The sequence below is a fragment of the Mauremys mutica genome, chromosome 25 (genome assembly GCF_020497125.1).
Source record: "Mauremys mutica isolate MM-2020 ecotype Southern chromosome 25, ASM2049712v1, whole genome shotgun sequence".
Classification (NCBI taxonomy): Eukaryota; Metazoa; Chordata; order Testudines; family Geoemydidae; genus Mauremys; species Mauremys mutica.
In genome coordinates, this window is record NC_059096.1 from 9696144 (window position 1) to 9716541 (window position 20398).

Here is a 20398-nt window from a genome sequence, read left to right on the forward strand (position 1 = left end):
GCCACTCACTCTTAATGGGACAGAAACCCCATCGTTCATCTTTGCCATAATCCTGCGTGGTGGCGCACCACAGATGCCCATCCTCCCGGCCCGTGCTGGTGCAGTCGTGGAACCACTGGTTGTCATACTTGAAGGGGATGGTGCAGGGTTTCCCGTGGGAATTGCCTTGGATGGTGTAAATTTCTGCCGAGAGAAAGAGTGAGAGAATCCTCCCCCTAGCTCGGCCTCCCTTCCTGGGGGACAGAGGGCTGCCGAGGGAAAATGACCCCACCATCGTGCCTTCAGACAGTGGGGCCACTGGGTGCAGCACTGAACTTGGTCTCAGCCCCTTCTCCTCACTGAAGTTCTACCGAACGGCCTCTGCCAGCCCTAGATTTATTATTCTCCCCCCTACCAACCCGCCCCAGATCTTCCTGCTTTGTTTGTTTGAGCTTTCAGAGCCCCTGTGGCCCGACTCTCCATTGCTCTGTGCCTGGTGGAGTCACCACAGCAGTGCAAAGCTACTGCTGATTCACACCCACGCCACACTGGCATAAAGAATGACCTAAGATGAAGGGCAGCGGAGAATCGGGCCCTTAGACGGTGTCCACACTAGCACTTTTGTTGGTAAAACTTTTGTCAGCCAGGGGTGTGAAAAAACACACCCCGACCAACGTAAGTTACACCAGGAGACCTTCCAGTAGTGCGGCTGCACTGGTACAGCTGTAAGGTCGCTAGTGTAGACAAAGCCGTAGAAGCTGGAGTTTAATTAGGTTTTCACTGCAGGATTCAATTTGTTTCCAAGGGTCTCGGCAGGACGGTGCTTTAAATAACATCATCATCATCCTGTTTGCCGGGGCTTTGAGATCCTAGGAAGAAAAGATGCAAAGTTCTACGGACCACTCAACTACTTGCATTTCAACTCCCCTGCAGCCTTGGTACAGACCGTTCATTCGTACAGTGCACAGCTCCCTGCGTGTCAATCATGCCATTAGTATAAATTTTTACTATATTTATGGGAGGAAAGAAAAATGATTTTAGAAACCCTTATACATTCTTCCCCTGGGGATTTCCCAGGCAGCCTGGCTCCTTGGCCCCTATCCTGTAATGGGACAGACCCTTGTGGAGTCAATTCAAGCCAACAGAATTGCACAAGGGGTGCACACTAAGGGCCCAATCCAATTCTCATTTATGCTGGCTAGAAGCCAGACTCGATGCAGGATATACAGCGCCTGGCACAATGGGGTCCTACTCCATGACTGGGCTCCGAGGGGCTACCACAATACAAATACATAATCCTCCCTTTTGGCCCTAAAAATCTAGGAAGTCAATGAGAGTCTCTCCACTGACTTCAATGGGAACTGGATCAGGACCTAGCAGATATCAATGTAGGATCGGGGCCGTGTGCTGTTAGCTGTTTGGTGCAAGGGCTGTTTTCTTCAACTTCGGTTAAACAAAGAAACAATAATAATGATGATGATAAGACTGAAGACCTCATTTCAAACAGTAATAATGGGCACATGGCTGAATTCTTGCTGACTCTGAGACCCCTACAGCACCTACCACAACAGAACCCTGATCTCAGTAGGCGCCTCTGGGCTCTACTATGATCACAGAACAGGGAAACTACCAGAGATCATGGGGATAACGCAGAACCACAGAGCCCTCCCCAGGCATTACCAGAGTAGGGGCTGGAGCACAAATCTTCATGGGTGGTATAGACGCTCCACTGCCCGCCGCGCGCCTGATCTCCTCTCTCGGCAGGAGCCAGGGAGAGGTTCCCTGCCTTGGCGTTCAGATACTGAGAGAGATGCTCCCCTAAGCTCCGGCAGCTCCACCTCATGTTGACGGACTCGCGGTCGCACTCGTAGGTGGCCAGTGACTGCACCGCCGCGGTGGAGTTGATGCCCTGCCAGGCGACCCCGAGGCACTGCATGGTCCCGAGGTTGAAGAGTCGGTTCCGGGAGACCCATTTCCACTGCTGGGCTGGGGCGCTGACGTTGCAGGATTTAGAGACCCTCACCAGGGTGTCCTTGGTCTCCAAGCAGCCCAGAAGCCTGCTGTTGTAAATCAGAAACACCTTGGAATCTGGAAGACAAAGAGAATAAAGCCAGTGAGAAAGGATGAGGCCCTGATGTGAACCTGAGCAGCCTCTGCTGTGACACCTGCCTGGACAACAATTCCCAGGGCCGGTCAATTCCCCTGCTGCGTTGTACAGCACCTAACACAAGAGGGCCTGGCTCTCAGCACGCCCTCCGGGGGATACTGTAACACACACAGTAACAACAGCTGGACTGTGGGTCTGCTCTGGCATAACATCTCACACTGCTTTTCGGGGCGCTCATGTCTTGGGGTGACGGCTGTTTATTCCTTAGCCTCTGCTGCCTAACAGGATAATGAGGAGGTGCATTCTTCCCACCGACTTGCACAGAAGGATCTCCAAGTGCTTGAAAAACAAGAATTAAGCTTCACGGGATGTCAGCAGGTGAGTTTAAGGTATTCGTAAAGATACAAAGATCCTGGCAAAATGGCATTTCTTTAACAGGGAAATTAAAGTGTCATTAAAACCTGAGCTTGCACCGACTGCTCTGAGTTCACTAACTGGCTCCAACAACTCAACCGGCCCGTTTAAAAGGATGCTAGGTTGCCTTATAACAATGGATTTTAAACTAGCTTTCCACCACTGTAAGTACAGCCCACGTCTTCTTTAGCCAATTCGTTCAAGTCTGAAAAAATATAGCTACGCGGGGAAATAAAATGGTGTTAGTCACTTTTATGCACATCTGGGGCCTAGTTTAAAAAAAAACAAAACATATTGGCACACACAGTACTTTGGGGAAGGTCTCCCGAGTTCGGCCCTCCTGCTGGAAAACACTCTCGGAAGCAAAGCAAACGACTCATGATACGCGGTGTTCGTTTTTCTTCTCTTTTCCTTATTGTCCATGTCATGTTTGAGGTTTGGTCTTTAGCTACGTTGTACATTTTTCGCTACGCTTCAGTGATTTTCCAAGCGGCCGCAGGACGGAGGGGCTCGATTCAATGGGAACGGAGCGCCTAATCCCAGGCTAAATGGGTTTTGATCATTTGACCATTGGGGAAATACTGGAGGGACAGAGGGGAAGTGAGTTGCTCAAGACCCCACACGCTACAAGTAAATCTATACTGCAGTTACGCAGCTTGTGTAGACGGACACCAGAGCTAGCCTGGGTATCGCAGCAGTACGAGTTTGAGCACAGACTACTGCCTGAGTAATTATCCAGGATTCCTGGCAGACACACACAGCCTGTAACAAAGCTTCAAAGACAGCTACATGAGCCGCAATCACACCTTGTAACAGACGTCCCTAAAGTCAGCGGCTGAGCTAGGAAGAGAACCAAGGAGTACCGACCCTGCAGAAGCACCACTCTCTTACGGTAAGTGACACTTTCAAATAGTTGCGGCTTGAAACATGACCAGCCTTAGAACGCTCAGATCTAACACAACCTTTGTTTTGTCATCACTAAGGTTGCATTAGAATACAGCCTACCCGCCCCATACCTTGAAAGCAGGAAAATTAACTCTGGGACACACCTTCTACACTCCCTGCCACTTTCCCATTGGCTACCACACCGTCAACAACACGACAACCCTCCACAAGGCTCTCACTTCCACCTCCAACAGATACTCGAAAGCACGATTTACTGCGTCTGCACTGAACGGTCTCTTTACTGGCAACTTCAGACTCCGGTGTATCCACGGGCCAGCGTGCCCTGCCGTCACTGACTGGTCCAGTCACTTGGGAAGTGAATCTGCCTAAAAAAACCTGCTTGTTTTGTGTTAGACTGCAGCTTTTGAGAACTGTGTGAGAAACAGAGGAAACCTACATTTCTCACCAGCTGATGTGTTATGACGTCACTGCTAATGCAGTGGGCTCGTCTGGGTGCATTCCCCCCCCTCCAGTTATAAAGGGGAACGTGCCAAGCTGATATTGTATTAATCTGCACGAGAGGAGCAGCATATGGCACAGAGCGCAGAATAGAGCATTTAAAATGTCTTGCAAAAGGGGCCAAATAAACCCAAGACTTTCCAGTAAAAATTTCGAAAAGGAACGATTTTGGAACTCTTTGTTCTGGTTTTAATCAACTTATTTTTCCATCACGAAAAAAATGAATCCTACTCAAAGTTTACACTCTATGGTTAGGGTTTTCGGGAGAGGGTTTCTTATTTTTATAAGATTTTTACAACAATAATAAAATGTCTTCAAATGTCTATTAAACTGAAACTTCCACTCCAAATTAACTATGCTGTTGCAACCAGTACTCCAGCATAATGAAGTTGCAAACAGCTCACAGAATTTAAATAACATCGTTTTAAACTGACTTGCTGTTGCAAAAAAATTTTTTAATTGCTTCTGTTTTTGTAGGACTTAACTATAACTACCATTTTACATTCCTCAAGAAGTGATCTGACAGTCCAACTCCCAAGTAGAGGTAACACCACGAAGGATATTAAAGTAGGGTCATGTCTACACGGAGCCGTCATGTGGATTCGAAGGGCGTGAACAGCAGAGCACAAACAGCTGCACTGTAATTGCAGTGTGCGGACGCTGCTGGCACAAACTAAGAGCAGCATCCACACAACGCAGGTCAGAATGACACTCTTTGATGGGCGCTGCAAAGCAGACCCCCGTGAGCTGCACTGCAGCACAGTCCAGACAAGCCCAAGGAAACAAAACAAAATAAAGTGTTAATGTCAAGCTCCCACTGGAAGGGGGAATAAACGAAAAATCGATGTTTGCACAGTGGAAAAGGATACAGATTTGAAGAGAAAGAAGGATGGGTTTCTTTCTCTGTGAGAAGTTTCATACATGATGGAGAGTGAAAAAAATAATCAATAACTTTGGCTAAGATTTAATCATAGGTATTTTTAGTAAAAGTCATGGACCGGTCACGGGCCATGATTTTTTGTTTTGTTTTTTTGCCCGTGACCGGTCCATGACTTTTACCATAAATACCTGTGATTGAGTCTTGGGGGAGATACTGTGAGGGGGGGTGCTGTGGGGGGAGAGTGAGCCCACAGCACCAGCTGTGGGGGGGAGTCCTGGGGGGCTTGCTGCCACTCCAGCCATGGTGGCAGGGGGGAAGCCCCAAGGGATCTGCTGCTGCTCCTGCTACTGCTGCTGCGGCCACCACTGGGTGGGGGGATGGAAGCCCCGGGTGATAAACCGCTGCGGAAGTCACGGAGGTCGCAGGAAGTAATGGAATCCGTGACTTCCGCGATCTCCGTGACAAACCCATAATTTTCAAAGTTGATTACTTAAAGTCAGGCACCCAATGCCAGATTCAGGCATCAAATAAGCATTCTGATTTTTAAGATGCTCGCTGTGATGCTGGCAGACCAGGTGCCTGCTCATGCCAAGGCCTCGCTGAATGCTGACAAATGCCTAGCTGGAAACCAGTCTGGCTCACCTGCGGGTTAGTACTGCTAAAATAGACGTTAGTGTTTAGACTTGATCAAACATTTGTAGGCTGCTACGTGTATTGATCTCGCTTATGACACCTGCGGCCCGCGGTATAAAGCTACACTGAGGGTTTGCAGTGCGAACCTCTATAACTGTGTAACACCCCAAACAGGAAAGAAGCACTAATTAATGTAGAGTGTGGTCTACACACAAGAAAGCCCATTGAAACCAAATGAGCCATTGTGAAACATCAAAAGACAAAGACTTTGTTGATCGTGTCCTCTTCATATGAAGAGGAGACCAGTGAAAACATTTGTCCCGTCAGCTTGGACTCTGGGGGAAGGAAATAAAAATCCCTGACCAGAAGTACCTGTATCACTACACTGCTGGGAATTTGGAGAGGGCAATATTTCTAAGCATAAGCAAGGGATCCCCAAGCTGCTTAGCTTGGGCTAGCTACAGAGGACATTGAAAGCTTGCTTATTGCAGCAGTTTTATTACCTTTTGGGACGTAGGGCTGTGACTCATTTGTGTGTGTATGTTTAACTGCTTTAACCTTGTAAATAACTCATTTCTATTTCTTAGTTAATAAATCTTTAGTTGGTTTATTATCGGATTGGCTAGAGTCTATGAATCTAAGTGTCTTGAGTGTCAGGTCTAAGGTGCAATTGACCTGGGGTACGGACTGGTCATTTGGGACTGAGAATAACCTGAAGATTGCTGTGATTTTTGATGTAAGGTACCATCTATCACAAAGGCAAGTTTGCCTGGGTACAGGGTGGATTTGATTCAAATCAAATTGATTTACATCATGATATAAATCACTAGTCAGGAAGACTTGATTTAATCATGGTTTTCTACATAAAAAGTGCATTCTTGTTGGTTGTTATAACCTGAATACATATTCTTCACAACTCAGAGATAGATGTAGGTTTCATTTTTAGAAGGTACACACTATATATTTTTAAACAGTGATTTATTTTGAAAACTTTTCAGATACGTTTTACAGCTATATCAGAAAATGAACGAGTGTTTGGTTATTTCACTTACCAAAGGTAACTGAAGCAGATATTTATGAAGTCATTGGGAGGTGAACGATCTCCAATCCAACAGGTTAATCAATAATATTTGGAGGATTTTCTTGCCATGCTGTATTAGGAGGAGATCCCCACCAGACGGACATTTAAATTGTTTTATTTAACTAAAACAAAGTTATGGATTCTGGATTTTTTTCTTCAACAGCAAATATATAATATTTTAACAAAACAAGCGTATGTCCCTCACTTCTCACATCTATCTCCAGACTTCTTCTCCTTGTCCAGATCTATTCCGCCCCCAACAGTCTTCTATTCATTGAACTTTTTGAAGCTTTGCACTTTTAGAGAGAGATAAGGGATTGATTCTGTGTACACAAATTTGCAGAGGGACAATAGAGTTGAGGTCTGTTATTTCTCACCTCTATATATTAGTTATTTTAAAACATTTTTGCTATTAACAAGCATGTTACCTCTGGAGACACATCTCCACAGTTTGAGAACTGCAGAACTAAGCATCTCTGATGGTATCTTCTAGACTAAGCACTGAGTCCCATTGGGTAGATAGAAAGATTAACCTAAATAATCTATACAGAAGCCCCTGGAACCCGATAAAATTGGGTCCCTAATCCATGAACTATTGGAACTCATTTACAAAACATGTAATGTTTAAAAAAAGGAATATATTGTCTCAGACTATAGAATTAGACTTTATAATCCCTATTCCACGATGAGATATCTTTGAGCTATAATGTATCTTAATTAAAACTATCTTTAGATAAAATGCTTTTTGAGGAAAAAAACCTATCAAAAAAATCCGATTTAAATAAAAAAAAAAAAATCACTGATTTTTATCCAGCCTGCCCAGGTGGCAGGATAGACCGGAGTGCCCAAGGGGACTGTCTGTGACTGCATGGTTAGGCTGCGATAGGGCTTGAGGAGTTCACACTTGTTCCTTGGTTGGTGAAATCTAAGGCGAGAACTCTCAACCAATTTAAGGTTTGTGCCCTGCCTCTTGACAGCCTGCCCTGAGGTTGGCCCTCACGTGACGCTCAGGAGCTGCTCCAGACACTCTGCCTCCACAACCCTGTTGACAATCAATGGGAGTCGTAAAAGCCCCAGTGGAGATCAGGGGCCTAAAAAAGACGGATCTAGGTGCTGAGTTTTAGGCAGCCAAGTTTGAAAACGTTGGCCCTGAGCTCTAGAAACATACTTGCAGGTGTCACTTTAAGCTGCCGCCGTTCTGCATTTTTCAGGCAAGTCTGCAATCAAGACCCAGGGTCTATTTGCCCAATTGAAAGCCAAACCGTCCCTGCTCTGAATTGCGTGAGGCCTGTTGGTGATGCCAAGCTCCTCCCAAAGACACCCCCAACACCCGCCATGCAATTCTGTAGTCACAAGCCCGGCCGTCTCAGCTCCTCCACTCCCAGACATGCATTTAAAGCCTGCATCTCTGGAGCCCTCAAACAGAAGGAGAAAAAAAATCCAGACACTGCCGATAAAGACGCCCTGAAGCTCTTGCCTACAAAACTAAATCCATGAAGAGCTGAACAGGGCCTGAAACGGACAGTGACCTGAGCGTGAACTTTGTGGAAATGCTCTCTGCAGGGAGTCCAGCGGGTCGGCATACCTGATTCACTGGAGCACAAATTCATACCAGCTCTGCTCCTCGGCAGGGAACGCAGAGGGGACAGAAGAGAACGTGCCCTTTTTTCAGGGACTCCGAAGAAGCAGGAGAGGTGGGTGTCAGGTGACTGCAGGGAATGAGCAACATCCCAATGCCGCAAACATTTCCACCGGATCCCTCTTTACAAGGCCTGTTACAGTGCACCCATGTCGGACACTGGGGTTTGTTGTTACAGGGGCTCTTTGGGGGATGGGTCAGACATTTCTGAGTGTTAACAGAATAAATAAAAAAAGGCTTAAAGCAGAACCGTGCACAAACTTTGTGCACAAAGCACTAACATCAAGCAGTAGGAATGTCCGATATCAGAGTGTTTTCAGTATCAGTAGTTCCATAGGAGCACTGCAGTACCAGTTCCATAATGGTGCTGCAGGAGCTAAAGCCGAATTAACAGCCCCATATACACAACTTCTGGAGGATGAGGACTCTGTTGGCTATGGGCAATTACAGCATCTTTATGCGAACCGCACTATACTGGACCGTCGTATGGAAATCCCAGCATCTTTGTATGGAACAGCACTGTCATGCTGCCAATAGATGTATTGTCATTGCTGGCAGTCAATGGCAGGGCACGGTATCAGGACCTGAGTGGTTGCTTGTGTTAAGATAACCTTGAAAACTGTCCCAAAAGCTTAATAGTCAAGGGGAAAAATACACCAGTCAGCGCTGAGAAAAATGGATTATTAATGACGTTTATTTCGACAGCATCTAAGGACCAACCAAGAACAGGGCCCCGTTAGTCCAGGTGCTGGACACACCCCCTAGCAGACAGCCGTCCCCTAAAGAGCTCTCTGTACAAACGCTTGTGGCAGCTGTACGTTGTTGACCTCGCCTGGTGTGGGACGAGCACTCTGCTGGCTGGGAATGGCCGGGAAGGGGTGGGGGAACGTGGGAAGGAAGCAGAGTCTCAGTGGCTGGGGGAGGCAGGAGAGGTGAGGTGGAAAGATGCTGTTGCTGGGGAAGGCCGTGTGGCTGCTGGGGGTAGAAAGAGAACAAGGGCTCCAATGGCAGATTGACCATCAGAGCTAAGAGAGGTGATGTGATCCCAGAGGCAGAGCACCGGACTGGGACTCCGGAGACATGGGTTTTATTCCCGGCTCTGACACTGACCTGACGTGTGACCCTGGATGAGGGCCTGCACCCCTCAGTGCCGCTGTTTCCTCTCCCAGCCTCGTCTCTCTGGCCTATTAGACAGTAAGCACTTTGGGGCAGGGAGCGTCTCTTATGTTTCTCCAGCACCAAGCACAATTGGGCCCCTGTATCAGTTGGGGGTGTGTGGGGGGGTGTCTCTAGGCATTACTATATTAACAACAACAAATGGGCAGATTTAGACCAATGGAGTCAATGTCCAGCTACCTGTTGCCGCTTGCATATTAGTGGGGCTTAGTAATACCTCCCATTCCAGGAGGGAAGCTAAAACTGCCTGGCTGCCTTGTCCAAAAGTTTCTCTCTCCCCCCAGCTGAAGCAGGTCCAGTAAAAGACATGGAATCATCCCCCCTTGTCTCTCTAAAGCCTTCTCCGAGTGCCGAAAAAGAAACTGAACTTCACACGGTTCACAGCCCTGTTACAACACTGCCACAGCTGCGTCAGCACGGCCCCTCCAGGGAGCTGCATGGAATTACAGGACAAAGGCAGGTTTAGCCCACGAGTCTGATGCTCCTTAACCTGCAAGTGCTCTATGGAGAGCATCTTCCAACTGCTGTGACAGATGATCACATATTCAGTTGCATCTATGTGAACATCCAGATGTTTGCACCTGCGGTTAACTGAAATGGGCAGACAGTCGTCCGTATGAAGGGACCTGTCTGGACTTGTGTACAAACAGCTGGTTCTTTAAATAGCTGGTTGATCGATGCATTCCACCTCCACTAAATGCAGGGGCGAATATCTGGCGGGTGACACCTCCACGGCTTGTCTTGTCTCACACATTCTGTCCATGGTAATATTTAGCACTTATACGGTGCTCTGTTTTCAAAGCACTTTACAAACTTTAATTAAACATGCCCCATGGATAGGTGATTATCCCTTCAAACAGATAGGGAAACTGAGGCTGAGCAGTTACCTGACTTGCATTTCCATCTTTGGGCCCAGTCAGCAAAGCACTCTGAGCCCTGGACTCAATCTCAGGACACCCAGGTTCTATTCCTGGCTCTGCCAATGGCTGACACTGGGCAAGTCACGGCGCGGCTCTGTGCCTCAGTTTCCCCCTCTGCAATATAATAATATTGTTTTCAAACCCGACACTTACACTTGGGTCCTGTCAGATCCACGTTGGGTTGCAAGGTTCTGCCGGGGTGCTTCACTGGTACAGTGTACCGATACAGCTACGCTGGCAAAGCTCTACTCTTATGGACACAGTTTCGGGCTAAAATTTTTAAGAGTACCTAAGGCCTAGATTTTTAAGGCTATTTAGGCATTCCTCTGCTCAGTACTGCAAGGCCACATCTACACTAGCAACGCTTTGCTGGCGTTGCTGAAATAGTACGCGGTACCGACAACGCACTCCTAACACGGACCAGGTTACACTTGCAAAGCTGGGTTTCTGGCGGTACAGTAAAACCACCCCCTGCAAGTTATCCCGGTAAAAGCTTACAGCTGTGCTAGTCTAGCTGTGTCTATGCTAGCGGCTTCGGACGACACAGCCTGTCGACCAAGGGTTCCCCCTGAAAGAGCTGTGCCGGCAGCAGTCTCTCGAGTAGACATTGGATATTCCCGTCCCGGGCTCCCTGCACGCACACTGCTCTGCCCACACACCTCAATCCTGCCCCGCAGCCCCCATCCCGCTATTCCCCTCCCTGGCTCCCTGCACGCACACTGCTCTGCCCATCCACCTCAATCCCGCCCCGCAGCCCCCATCCCGCTATTCCCGTCCCGGGCTCCCTGCACGCACACTGCTCTGCCCACACACCTCAATCCCGCCCCGCAGCCCCCATCCCGCTATTCCCGTCCCGGGCTCCCTGCACGCACACTGCTCTGCCCATCCACCTCAATCCCGCCCCGCAGCCCCCATCCCGCTATTCCCGTCCCGGGCTCCCTGCACGCACACTGCTCTGCCCATCCACCTCAATCCCGCCCCGCAGCCCCCATCCCGCTATTCCCGTCCCGGGCTCCCTGCACGCACACTGCTCTGCCCATCCACCTCAATCCCGCCCCGCAGCCCCCATCCCGCTATTCCTCTCCTGGGCTCCCCACACCCAGCTCTGCCCATCCACCTCAATCCCGCCCCGCAGCCCCCATCCCGCTATGCCCGTCCCGGGCTCCCTGCACGCACACTGCTCTGCCCATCCACCTCAATCCCGTCCCGGGCTCCCCGCACGCGCACTGCTCTGCCCATCCACCTCAATCCCGCCCCGCAGCCCCCATCCCGCTATGCCCATCCCGGGCTCCCTGCACGCACACTGCTCTGCCCATCCACCTCAATCCCGTCCCGGGCTCCCCGCACGCGCACTGCTCTGCCCATCCACCTCAATCCCGCCCCGCAGCCCCCATCCCGCTATTCCCGTCCCAGGCTCCCCACACCCAGCTCTGCCCATCCACCTCAATCCCGCCCCGCAGCCCCCATCCCGCTATTCCCGTCCCGGGCTCCCTGCACACGCACTGCTCTGCCCACACACCTCAATCCCGCCCCGCAGCCCCCATCCCGCTATTCCCCTCCCGGGCTCCCTGCACACACACTGCTCTGCCCACACACCTCAATCCCGCCCCGCAGCCCCCATCCCGCTATTCCCGTCCCAGGCTCCCCACACCCAGCTCTGCCCATCCACCTCAATCCCGCCCCGCAGCCCCCATCCCGCTATGCCCGTCCTAAATTCATAGATTCCAAGGCCAGAAGGGACCATTGCGATCACCTCTGTAACACGGGCCACAGAGCTTCCCCAGACCAGTTCCTAGAGCAGATCTGGAGCACACAGAGCTCTGCCGACACACCCGCAGCAGGATTTTCCATGCAAGGCAATGGAGTTACACTGGCATAAAACAGTTGTGAGAGAAGAGAAAGACCCTTGTCCCTTTTCTAGGGCTTCGCTAAGGCTCAGCTCAGCTGCTAAATGCAGGCTGCTGTTCTACGTCTAATCCCTGGTCTGTCCAGGGGAAATTCTTTTCCTTTTCCTGCCTTTCCAACGAGCCCCATGGCTGAACGGGCCAGTGACGCTGTGTTAAGACTAAGTGTCACCACGGCACCAAGTGAAGCTTTAACTTTAAGCCCAGGAGACCCGGGGAGGACGGGAGATGAAGTCGGGTTTCTCTGAAGTGCTTCCTCCCCATCACTCTATTCAGGTCATTACACCGTGCCCATCACCGTGGTACCCGAGTAACTCTCAGCGGTGCATTAAGCAATCTGACGAGCACCTGTCGCCTGTGGGTCATCCTCCCAGGGGAAAACTGGGCATGGATTTCCTAATGGTTTATAGTTCTTTTAATTCAGAATAACGCAGGCTTTGAGGAGAACGATTCAGACACATTCCACATGCAGCAGCCGACTGCTGGCCCCCTCGCAGCCAGGTCTGGCCCGGCCACTCCTGGGATTGGCTTTTGGAAACCCGCAGGTAGGTGACATGTCCTGCCTCTCTGGATACTGCTCATTGGGGGCCCCGATCCTGAGAGGTGTTAAGTGTCCGCAGCTCCCACTGACTCCAACATGGGGCAGGGACTGGCCCCATCTCCATCCTCCCCACCGAGGTCTGTTCTGAAGAGCTGTTTTGCTTTTCTATGGTCTCTCATGGCTGAGGTTTACAAAGCTGCCTAAAGGGATTTGAATACCCAGTTCCCGTTAAAACCAACGGGTGTCCAAATCCACCAGGCATCTTTGAGGAAGCTCAGCCTTTAGTTGTGAGCCGCGGCCATATGTCACCTAAAGGTCAAAGGAAGCTGTCCAGACCAGAGGGGGATGGCTGGGACCACAAAGGCAGAAAATAACGTCTTACTCTATAAAGAGACAGGCTGGAGGTAGAAAATTATAGCCTGGAGCGTGGGACCCGCCAGCTACAGAGACTCTCCCTGAAAAGAAACAATGGAAAGTTACCTTCAGGCAGCCAATTCCCTTCCACGCTCCGCTGCTCTGGCTTCTGCAACCTCGCGAAGGCACCGGAGAGACGCCGCCTACACAGCCAGGGGGCTGGCCGGACATACCCAGCAATTTTAGCCCTGGTGAGTGACGGCCCCAGAGATGGAAGGCCCAAGAGAGTGCTGGCACCGCAAGCTTCCCCTTCGCCATCCCAGCAGCACTCCCAGCCGCCGTCCTGCCCCGGAGACACCACTGTCAGGGGTGAGGCGAGTCCAGCTTCCAAGGGCCCATTCACCCCCTGGTGCCTCCCCCGGGACTGCCAATAAGCAGAATCCATGAGCGCCCAATGTCAATACACCTTCCCTGAGAACGGGGCTCAGCCCTACAACTGGCTTCGCCTGACCGGGCACCGGCTGACACAAGAGGCAAGCGGAGCATCGGTCGCCTGTGGGGTCGGAGGAGGGGCAAGGGAAAAATTCAGACGTTACAAGAGGCAAAGTCCCACCAGAGGGGCTGGGCGCGAGAGGCTCTAACCCTGCTGCTGGAGGCGTAGCCTTCCAAGCAAATCCCCGGAGTGACGGGCCCGGCCGCAAGCGGGGGCTTTACCCTTCATTAAAAGGGCACCAAGACCAACATTTTCAGCCATGGGTGCCCGAAGACAGACACCTGAATCAGCCGCCCGATTTCCAGAGCACCCACCGCTTGCTCACGGACATCGACGGAAATAGCAGAGGTCGGGCCGCACCCTGAGAGAACAGACCAAGGCGGATCCTCCTCTGGGGAATGTTATTGAGGGGTGGGAGGGGGGATGTGCGGGTGTCGACAGCAGGGGTCCCTTCCTATCTGCCATCACCAGGCCCCCAACTTCTCCCTCCATTCCCCGCCAGCCCCCATCTACACTCCCCCAAATTTTGGGGGTAACGTTTTTCCCTCCAAATCGCCCCCAACCCTTTTGCCGGTGGTAAAATGAAGAAAGGGGCCCGCCCCCAAATAAAAACATTCTATTTAAAAAAAAATCATTTTTCAGCAAAAACAAACCATGGAAAATTTTCATATTGGGGGCAAAAAAGCCAATTTTTCATCTAAAATTTTTGCTTTTGTACAAAAAAATAATTAATTAATGTGTCATCCATGCTAATTAATAATCCTAGAATAAGGAACCCTTCGACTTCAGCCTTGCTGGTAGGCGAGCCGCACACACTGCTCCCCCACAGGTCACAACGGAGCTGCCTCTCACCAAACGCCAGGCCTGTCCTGCTGCTGGGGCCTTATATAGCTGTCCCAGCTATCCCAGAATGCCCTGCTGCCATGGCAGGACTCACCCACCTTGCTACCCAATACTTGGGTGCAGCCGTGCTCCTAGGGGCTGACTCCCCATGGGTGCTCAGCACCCACCAGCAGCCCCCCCCCAATCAGTGCCTCCCCACCTGCCTGCCAATCAGCACCTCCCCCTCCCTGCTGGCATCTTCCACCTGCCGCAATCAGCTCTTCTGCAGCATGCAGGAGGCACTGGGAGGGAGGGGAGAGGAGCAAGGGCAGGGGGTGCTCAGGGGAGGGAAGAAGCCGGGCATGGGTGGGGCCTTGGAGGAAGGGGCAGCGCTGGGGGGGAGCATCCCCCCTCAGCACATTAGAAAGCCTTTGTGAAAAAGAACAGGAGAGAGCCGGCGGCTATGGTGCCCAGCACAGGGAATTGTCATTGTATCATTCATCCCATATTCACCTGAGTAGAAAACACCAAATAGAGAAATCTGGAATACTACCCCGGGGGCCAGTCCTTCCCGGAACAACGCTCCCTCCCAGTGCCCCTTCTTAACACAGGCCTTTTCCAGGCACACAGCTCTGGTGACTCACGTTTGCCCACGCTCCCTGCCCGTACAAGCTTTGCCAAACTTCAACATTCAAAGTCCTTCCTCTATCTCAAGGTCTGTCTCACCCTGCCGCCGGAGCTGGGATTGCAGCAGGGGCTGGCACGTCCATAACTATTTATCCACACAACACCCCGCCCCGACCGGGGCATGGCCTGGGTGAAGGGCAGAAGGGCTGAGCAGGGTACAGCGGGGAGCTCAGAGACAGCAGTGGCTTTTCCTAGGAAGCCTGTGAAGTGCAGGTGATGGAATGTTATGCTTGGCCCTGCCAGCCCCGCGGCCTAGGAACGGAGGAATCGTCTTCCCACACACACAAGAACGGGGACTGCACGACTTACTCCCCCTAGCTCAGACCGTGGGAGAAGGGAAAACAGCAGGAGAAGGAGAGAGGCTGGGGGAGCTCATTGCTTTCCCGAACTCTGACCACCCCGAAAAACACAGACACCTGACCCAAAATCAACGGTGTGGTCAATTTTTCCACAACACACCCAACGGACACAACTGCCCCACAGCAACTGCTACTGCTCTGGTCCCCCGCCTTCCCTCCCCCCCAACTCTGCCAAGGTACCTCAATCCTACTCGGCAGCACTCCCTGCTATTCAAGTCCTGGGCCCCCAGTGAGTCTACTGATGCATCTTAATCCTGACCAGCAGCCCCCCTGCTATTCCAGGCCCGAGCTCTTTCACAGCTCTGCTCAGGCACCTGCAACAGGACTTGCGACAACCCTTCTTGGTCCCTCCTTCCTCTCTGGGAGCCCGAGGAGACCGGGCACTTGCACAGAAGTCAGGGATTCAGCACAGGCCACTGTGCGACCGGGGGCCCTGCCCCTCCATATGCCTCTTTCCCCTATCTGCCTTGCCTGACTCTCTGGGGGCAGGAACTGTCTCTCATTAGCACTATGTAAAGCAGTGGCTCTCAACCTTTCTACAGGACCCCTTTCAGGAGTCTGATTTGTCTTGTGTACCAAACGACTTGCTTACAAAATCGGAGACAGCCATACAAACGTGTCCCAGACTGACAAATTGCTGACGTTCTCATTTGTACCATAGAATTATAAAATAAATCAACTGGAATGTAATGATTGTCCGTCATTTCAGTGTATAATCTATAGAGCCATATAAACAAGTCATTGTCTGTATGAAATTTTAGTTTTTACTGACTTTGCTGGTGCTTTTTAAATGTAGCTTGTTGTAAAACTAGGCAAGTATCTAGGTGAGTTGATGTACCCCTGGAAGACCCCTGTGTACTCCCAGGGGTCCGTGTACCCCCGGTTGAGAACCACTGCTGTAAAGCATCCAGCATGACGGGGCTGTGATCCCAGCTCTAGGTGTTACAGTAACAAAGAACAGTATTAATATCCTACTTCCCATTTATCACCCGTTCCTCTGCTTCACTAAACACAACCCTTCTCGTCTTCTTCCCAAGTTCTCTCTTTCATTTACTTCCCCCCGTATCTTTTTTCCCTCCGCCTCCCTTCCCTCTACATCTTACGTTGCTTACCCCCTTCCTTTCCTTCCACTCATTTACTGACAAATGCCCCATTCTTAAAAAACAACAACAACCCACCACCACAGTCAACGTGCCAAACCCACCGGCCTTCCTCAGATCAATCGCACTGTCCACTCCACCTCCGCCAGTCACCTCTCCTCTGGTGGAGTGGGTTAAACTCACTGCATCTGGGTCCACTGCTGGGCCATCTTCCTATGGACAGGGGCTTCCATCCAGTCATCCTCACCAGTCCTCTGAACTGTCACGCAGCATCTCTTAGAAGGTCAGAGTCACAACTGTGCAAAAGTCTCTACTATCAACCGACAGAGAGAAATCAACCAAGGCCCCAAAAGATGGGTTTACAAAAATACCCCCCCAAAACTTCTGAAAGTGGAAGAGCAGCTTAAAATTAACTCTGACGGCCACCTGGGCAGGCAAAGGTCACAGTTGGATGGACGCTAACCAGAGCCTAGGAGGACAGCTGCTCTTCAACGTGCATGCTCTGAATCCACTGCCAAGCTGTGGGCACGGCCCTGGACCAGCTCCGCCAAAAGGTGTTGGGACAGAGCAGTGCGCACACGCACGTCATACAGGGAACGGCCATCTCACCTGGCGCTACAGCATGGCTACCTTATAGCACTGCTCTCTCCCCGCAGAGCTAGAGCATTGCACCTGCAGAGAGCCTGACTCAGTAAGAACACCCGTCTCCAGCAGGGGAAGACCCACTTGTAACCCATTCATAGCCTCAGAGATGGGGAAGATGTATTAAGTCCCACATTGTCCCCATGACTCAACCCATGACTCCTGAGTCCCAGCCCAGTGCACTGTCCACTAAGCCATGCTGCCAAATAACACATTAGCCCTTTCTAAGCAGAGAGGAGTCTCCATCTCAGAAGCGCTCACCATGCAAAATTTCCATCAAGATGCTTCTTGGACAGAATGCAGCTTTTCAGTGACAATGGAAAAAGCAAACTTGAAAAATGCTGGTGCAAACAACCAAAAAGGGTGTTTTCCTAGAATTTCCCTAGAATCAGGGCTCAAGGGACAATCTCTATGGAGAAGAGGGATTTTCAAGCTCCAGGCCGAATGACTTCTTTGCTGGGACTCCCAGTCGGAGGGCAAATTACTGCCAGTTGTGGTGATAGAAGACAGCAGCTCCCTGCGATTTGCACTGGAATCCCTACTCTCGTTTTGTTTCACACAGGCCACCAAACAAGACGGTGACAACTTGCAGTCACTGTTGACCTGTGCTGGATTTGAACCAGTGACTTAGAGAACTAACTCCAATTCATGTAGACAAAGAGAGAGACGCCAGTCGGGGCATTCCTTGGGATTCTGACAGGATGGCGACATGACTGGGAAATTGTGAAGCGTTAACACAGGAACCCAGCAAATCCATGGAGTTGGTCTTGCTGTGTCCTGAGACTGATTCTTCTTCTTTACTTCTCCATGGACCCACAGATTGTTTGTACCACAACCTAGATTCCCAGCAGCCTTGCGTTGATAGACTGGTCGGAGCGTAGCGCAGATTGTGTGGATAAATTTACTGCGTTGGCTGTTCTGGAGTTCTGCTTAGGAATATTCTTGGGAGGATAGTTGGTATTTGCACTTAGCTGCGCTTGTTTCTGTTTAATTCCAGGGCAGGGCCGGATTACCCAGTAGGCAAACTAAGCACATGCTTAGGGCACCAGCAAAGCAGGGGGGACCAAAAAAAGGAGATTTTTTTTTAAATTTGATATTTCAAAACAAGCATTGAAGGAGTCGTCATGGGAAAAATCAGAACTTTGTTAGAGTTCCTGACACTCCACTGCACACTCTTGCCCCGTTTTTCTGTTCTCTTTTGATTACTTATCCCCACCTCAACCAGGGGGGCGTCCTGCTAACGTAGATCGAAATAATGCGAGGAAATCAGAGACTGTAACTGATCATCCTACTCCTGGTGGTAAAACATTGTTCTAGAAGGTGTGGATGTGTCAGAGGCTGAACCTGCTCATGCTGTAAATAATAGGAGGAAAGATCCTGGTATGTGGGTTGATTTCAGTACCGATGCTGTAGCTTACTGGATGGATCGTGGACCAAATGACTGTCAACGCTGCACTGGGCCATTTGAGAAATCACGACGGACTTTTACCAATGACAACATTGAAAGACGGAATACAATGTGTATTTCCAAATGTAGAGATCGCACTACGTATTTTTCTAACATTGACGATTACTAACTGCTCTGCAGAACGTTCTTTTTCTCAGCTGAAAAGAATAAAAAACCCTCAGAGAACAACAATGTGTCAGGACAGACTTGCTTCACTTTCCCTATTGTGTATGGAAGCGGATATGCTTCGTCGAGTCAGCTTCAATGAATTTATCCAGAATTTTGCAATCAGAAAATCTAGAAAGAAGCTATTTTAATTTCAGCATACATGTAAGTTTTGTGTCATTTCGAAAAATAAAATTTTATTTTAGGGTATAGGATTGTTTTTTATTTTGAATTACAGATGGGGGGGGCACCATAATCTTTTCAGTGCTTAGGGCCTCTGAAGGGCTTAATCCAGCCCTATTCCAGGATTATATCAGGGGTGGCCAAACGATGTCTCGTAAAGGTCCCCATACTCCGCCCCCCCCGCCTCCATTCTCCACCTACCAGACTTGGTGGGGTGGGGGGAGCTCAGGGCTTCTGCCCAGTAGGGAGGGGGGGCTTGGGATATCAGCAGGAGCGGAACTGAAGCCCCGAGCCCCGGCAGGAACGCCCCATGGGGCTGGAGCCCGAGCCCCAGAAGGTGCCTCCTGCAGGGCTGGAGCCCTAAGACTCCCCTTCCCGCAGGGCTGAGGCCCCAAGCTCCGGCAGGCATATCCTGGCTCACAAACGTCTGAAGATGGTCGTATGTGGCTTGGTGGGTCAGTAAGTTTGGCCACCCCGGACTAGTTTGCAAGCGGAGGCCAGCAGTGTGAGGAGATCGTGTTTTGGGGCAAACCCCTATGTATATTTGATTGGAACTGGGATGAAATGATTGGAAAATCTGGGAAATGTTCTTGATAAGTGTGAGTGGTTGGAGGGTCGGATGCGAAGACGATATGATATCAAGTAGGGAAATACCTACACGGAGAAAATGTATTTCTGGTGGGGTCTTGGTCTAGCTGACGAAAGCGTAGTGAGACTCAGTGGCTGGAAGCTGAAGCTACATACATTCACACTGGAAATAAGGTGCAAATTTTTAACAGTGAGGAGAACCAACCATTGGAGCAGCTTACCGAGGGATGGAGTGGGTTCTCCATTGTCCAATGCCCCTTTGGGGAATGCAAGATTATTCCCTATATTCCCCCAATATTTTGTTTTGCCTGTTCCCCTAGGGAGATTATTCCACAGCCTAATAGTTCTCACTTCTGTGAAATTCTCTACTATTCCCTTTCTTCAACTGTATCCCATTACTCCTAGATACACCCCCTTGAACTACTGCAAATGTTCCCTCTCCTTTCTGAGCATTCCCATCCTTCAGATGTATGTGAGTCATGGGTTCTATTCCCAGTTCTGCCACTGGCCTGCTGGGTGACCTTAGGCAAGGTACTTTCCCTGCTCTGTGCCTCAGTCTCCCAAGCTGTAAAATGGGGTAATGATACTGACCTCCTTTGTAAAATGCTTTGAGAGCGACAGATGAAGAGACCGATATTGTTTGACACAGGTTACCAAATCACCATCAGCTGGTGGCAGCTTTGGACAGGGCTCGAAAACACCTCTCCTCCCAGGGTGAGTGGGAATCTTTCCCAACTGAGTGCCACCAGCTTCTGTAAAATCTAACTTTCATTAACACAAAAACAAACAAACAAATGTTTCTCACAAAAAACCTTCCAGGCCGTGGACTGAATGTAAAGCAATGCAGAGGCATCTGCCTGAGCCAGCAGACAGCTCCAGT

The 20398-nt window shown here is 50.3% G+C and overlaps 1 protein-coding gene across 3 annotated transcripts in view; it reads right to left on the minus strand.

Annotated features, from left to right (window-relative positions):
• Positions 1–20398, minus strand: part of MRC2 (mannose receptor C type 2) — a 103232-nt gene that overhangs the window by 55865 nt on the left and 26969 nt on the right. For 2 of the 3 annotated variants that reach the window (XM_044999737.1, XM_044999736.1), the window contains exons 2-3: positions 1660–2067; positions 10–183 (exon numbers count right to left, since the gene is read on the minus strand). In XM_044999737.1, coding sequence (XP_044855672.1) covers positions 10–183; positions 1660–2067 — 582 coding nt within the window. Of the gene's footprint in view, positions 1–9; positions 184–1659; positions 2068–3306; positions 3387–20398 lie in introns of those variants that run through there. The other variant, XM_044999738.1, reaches the window with a different exon arrangement.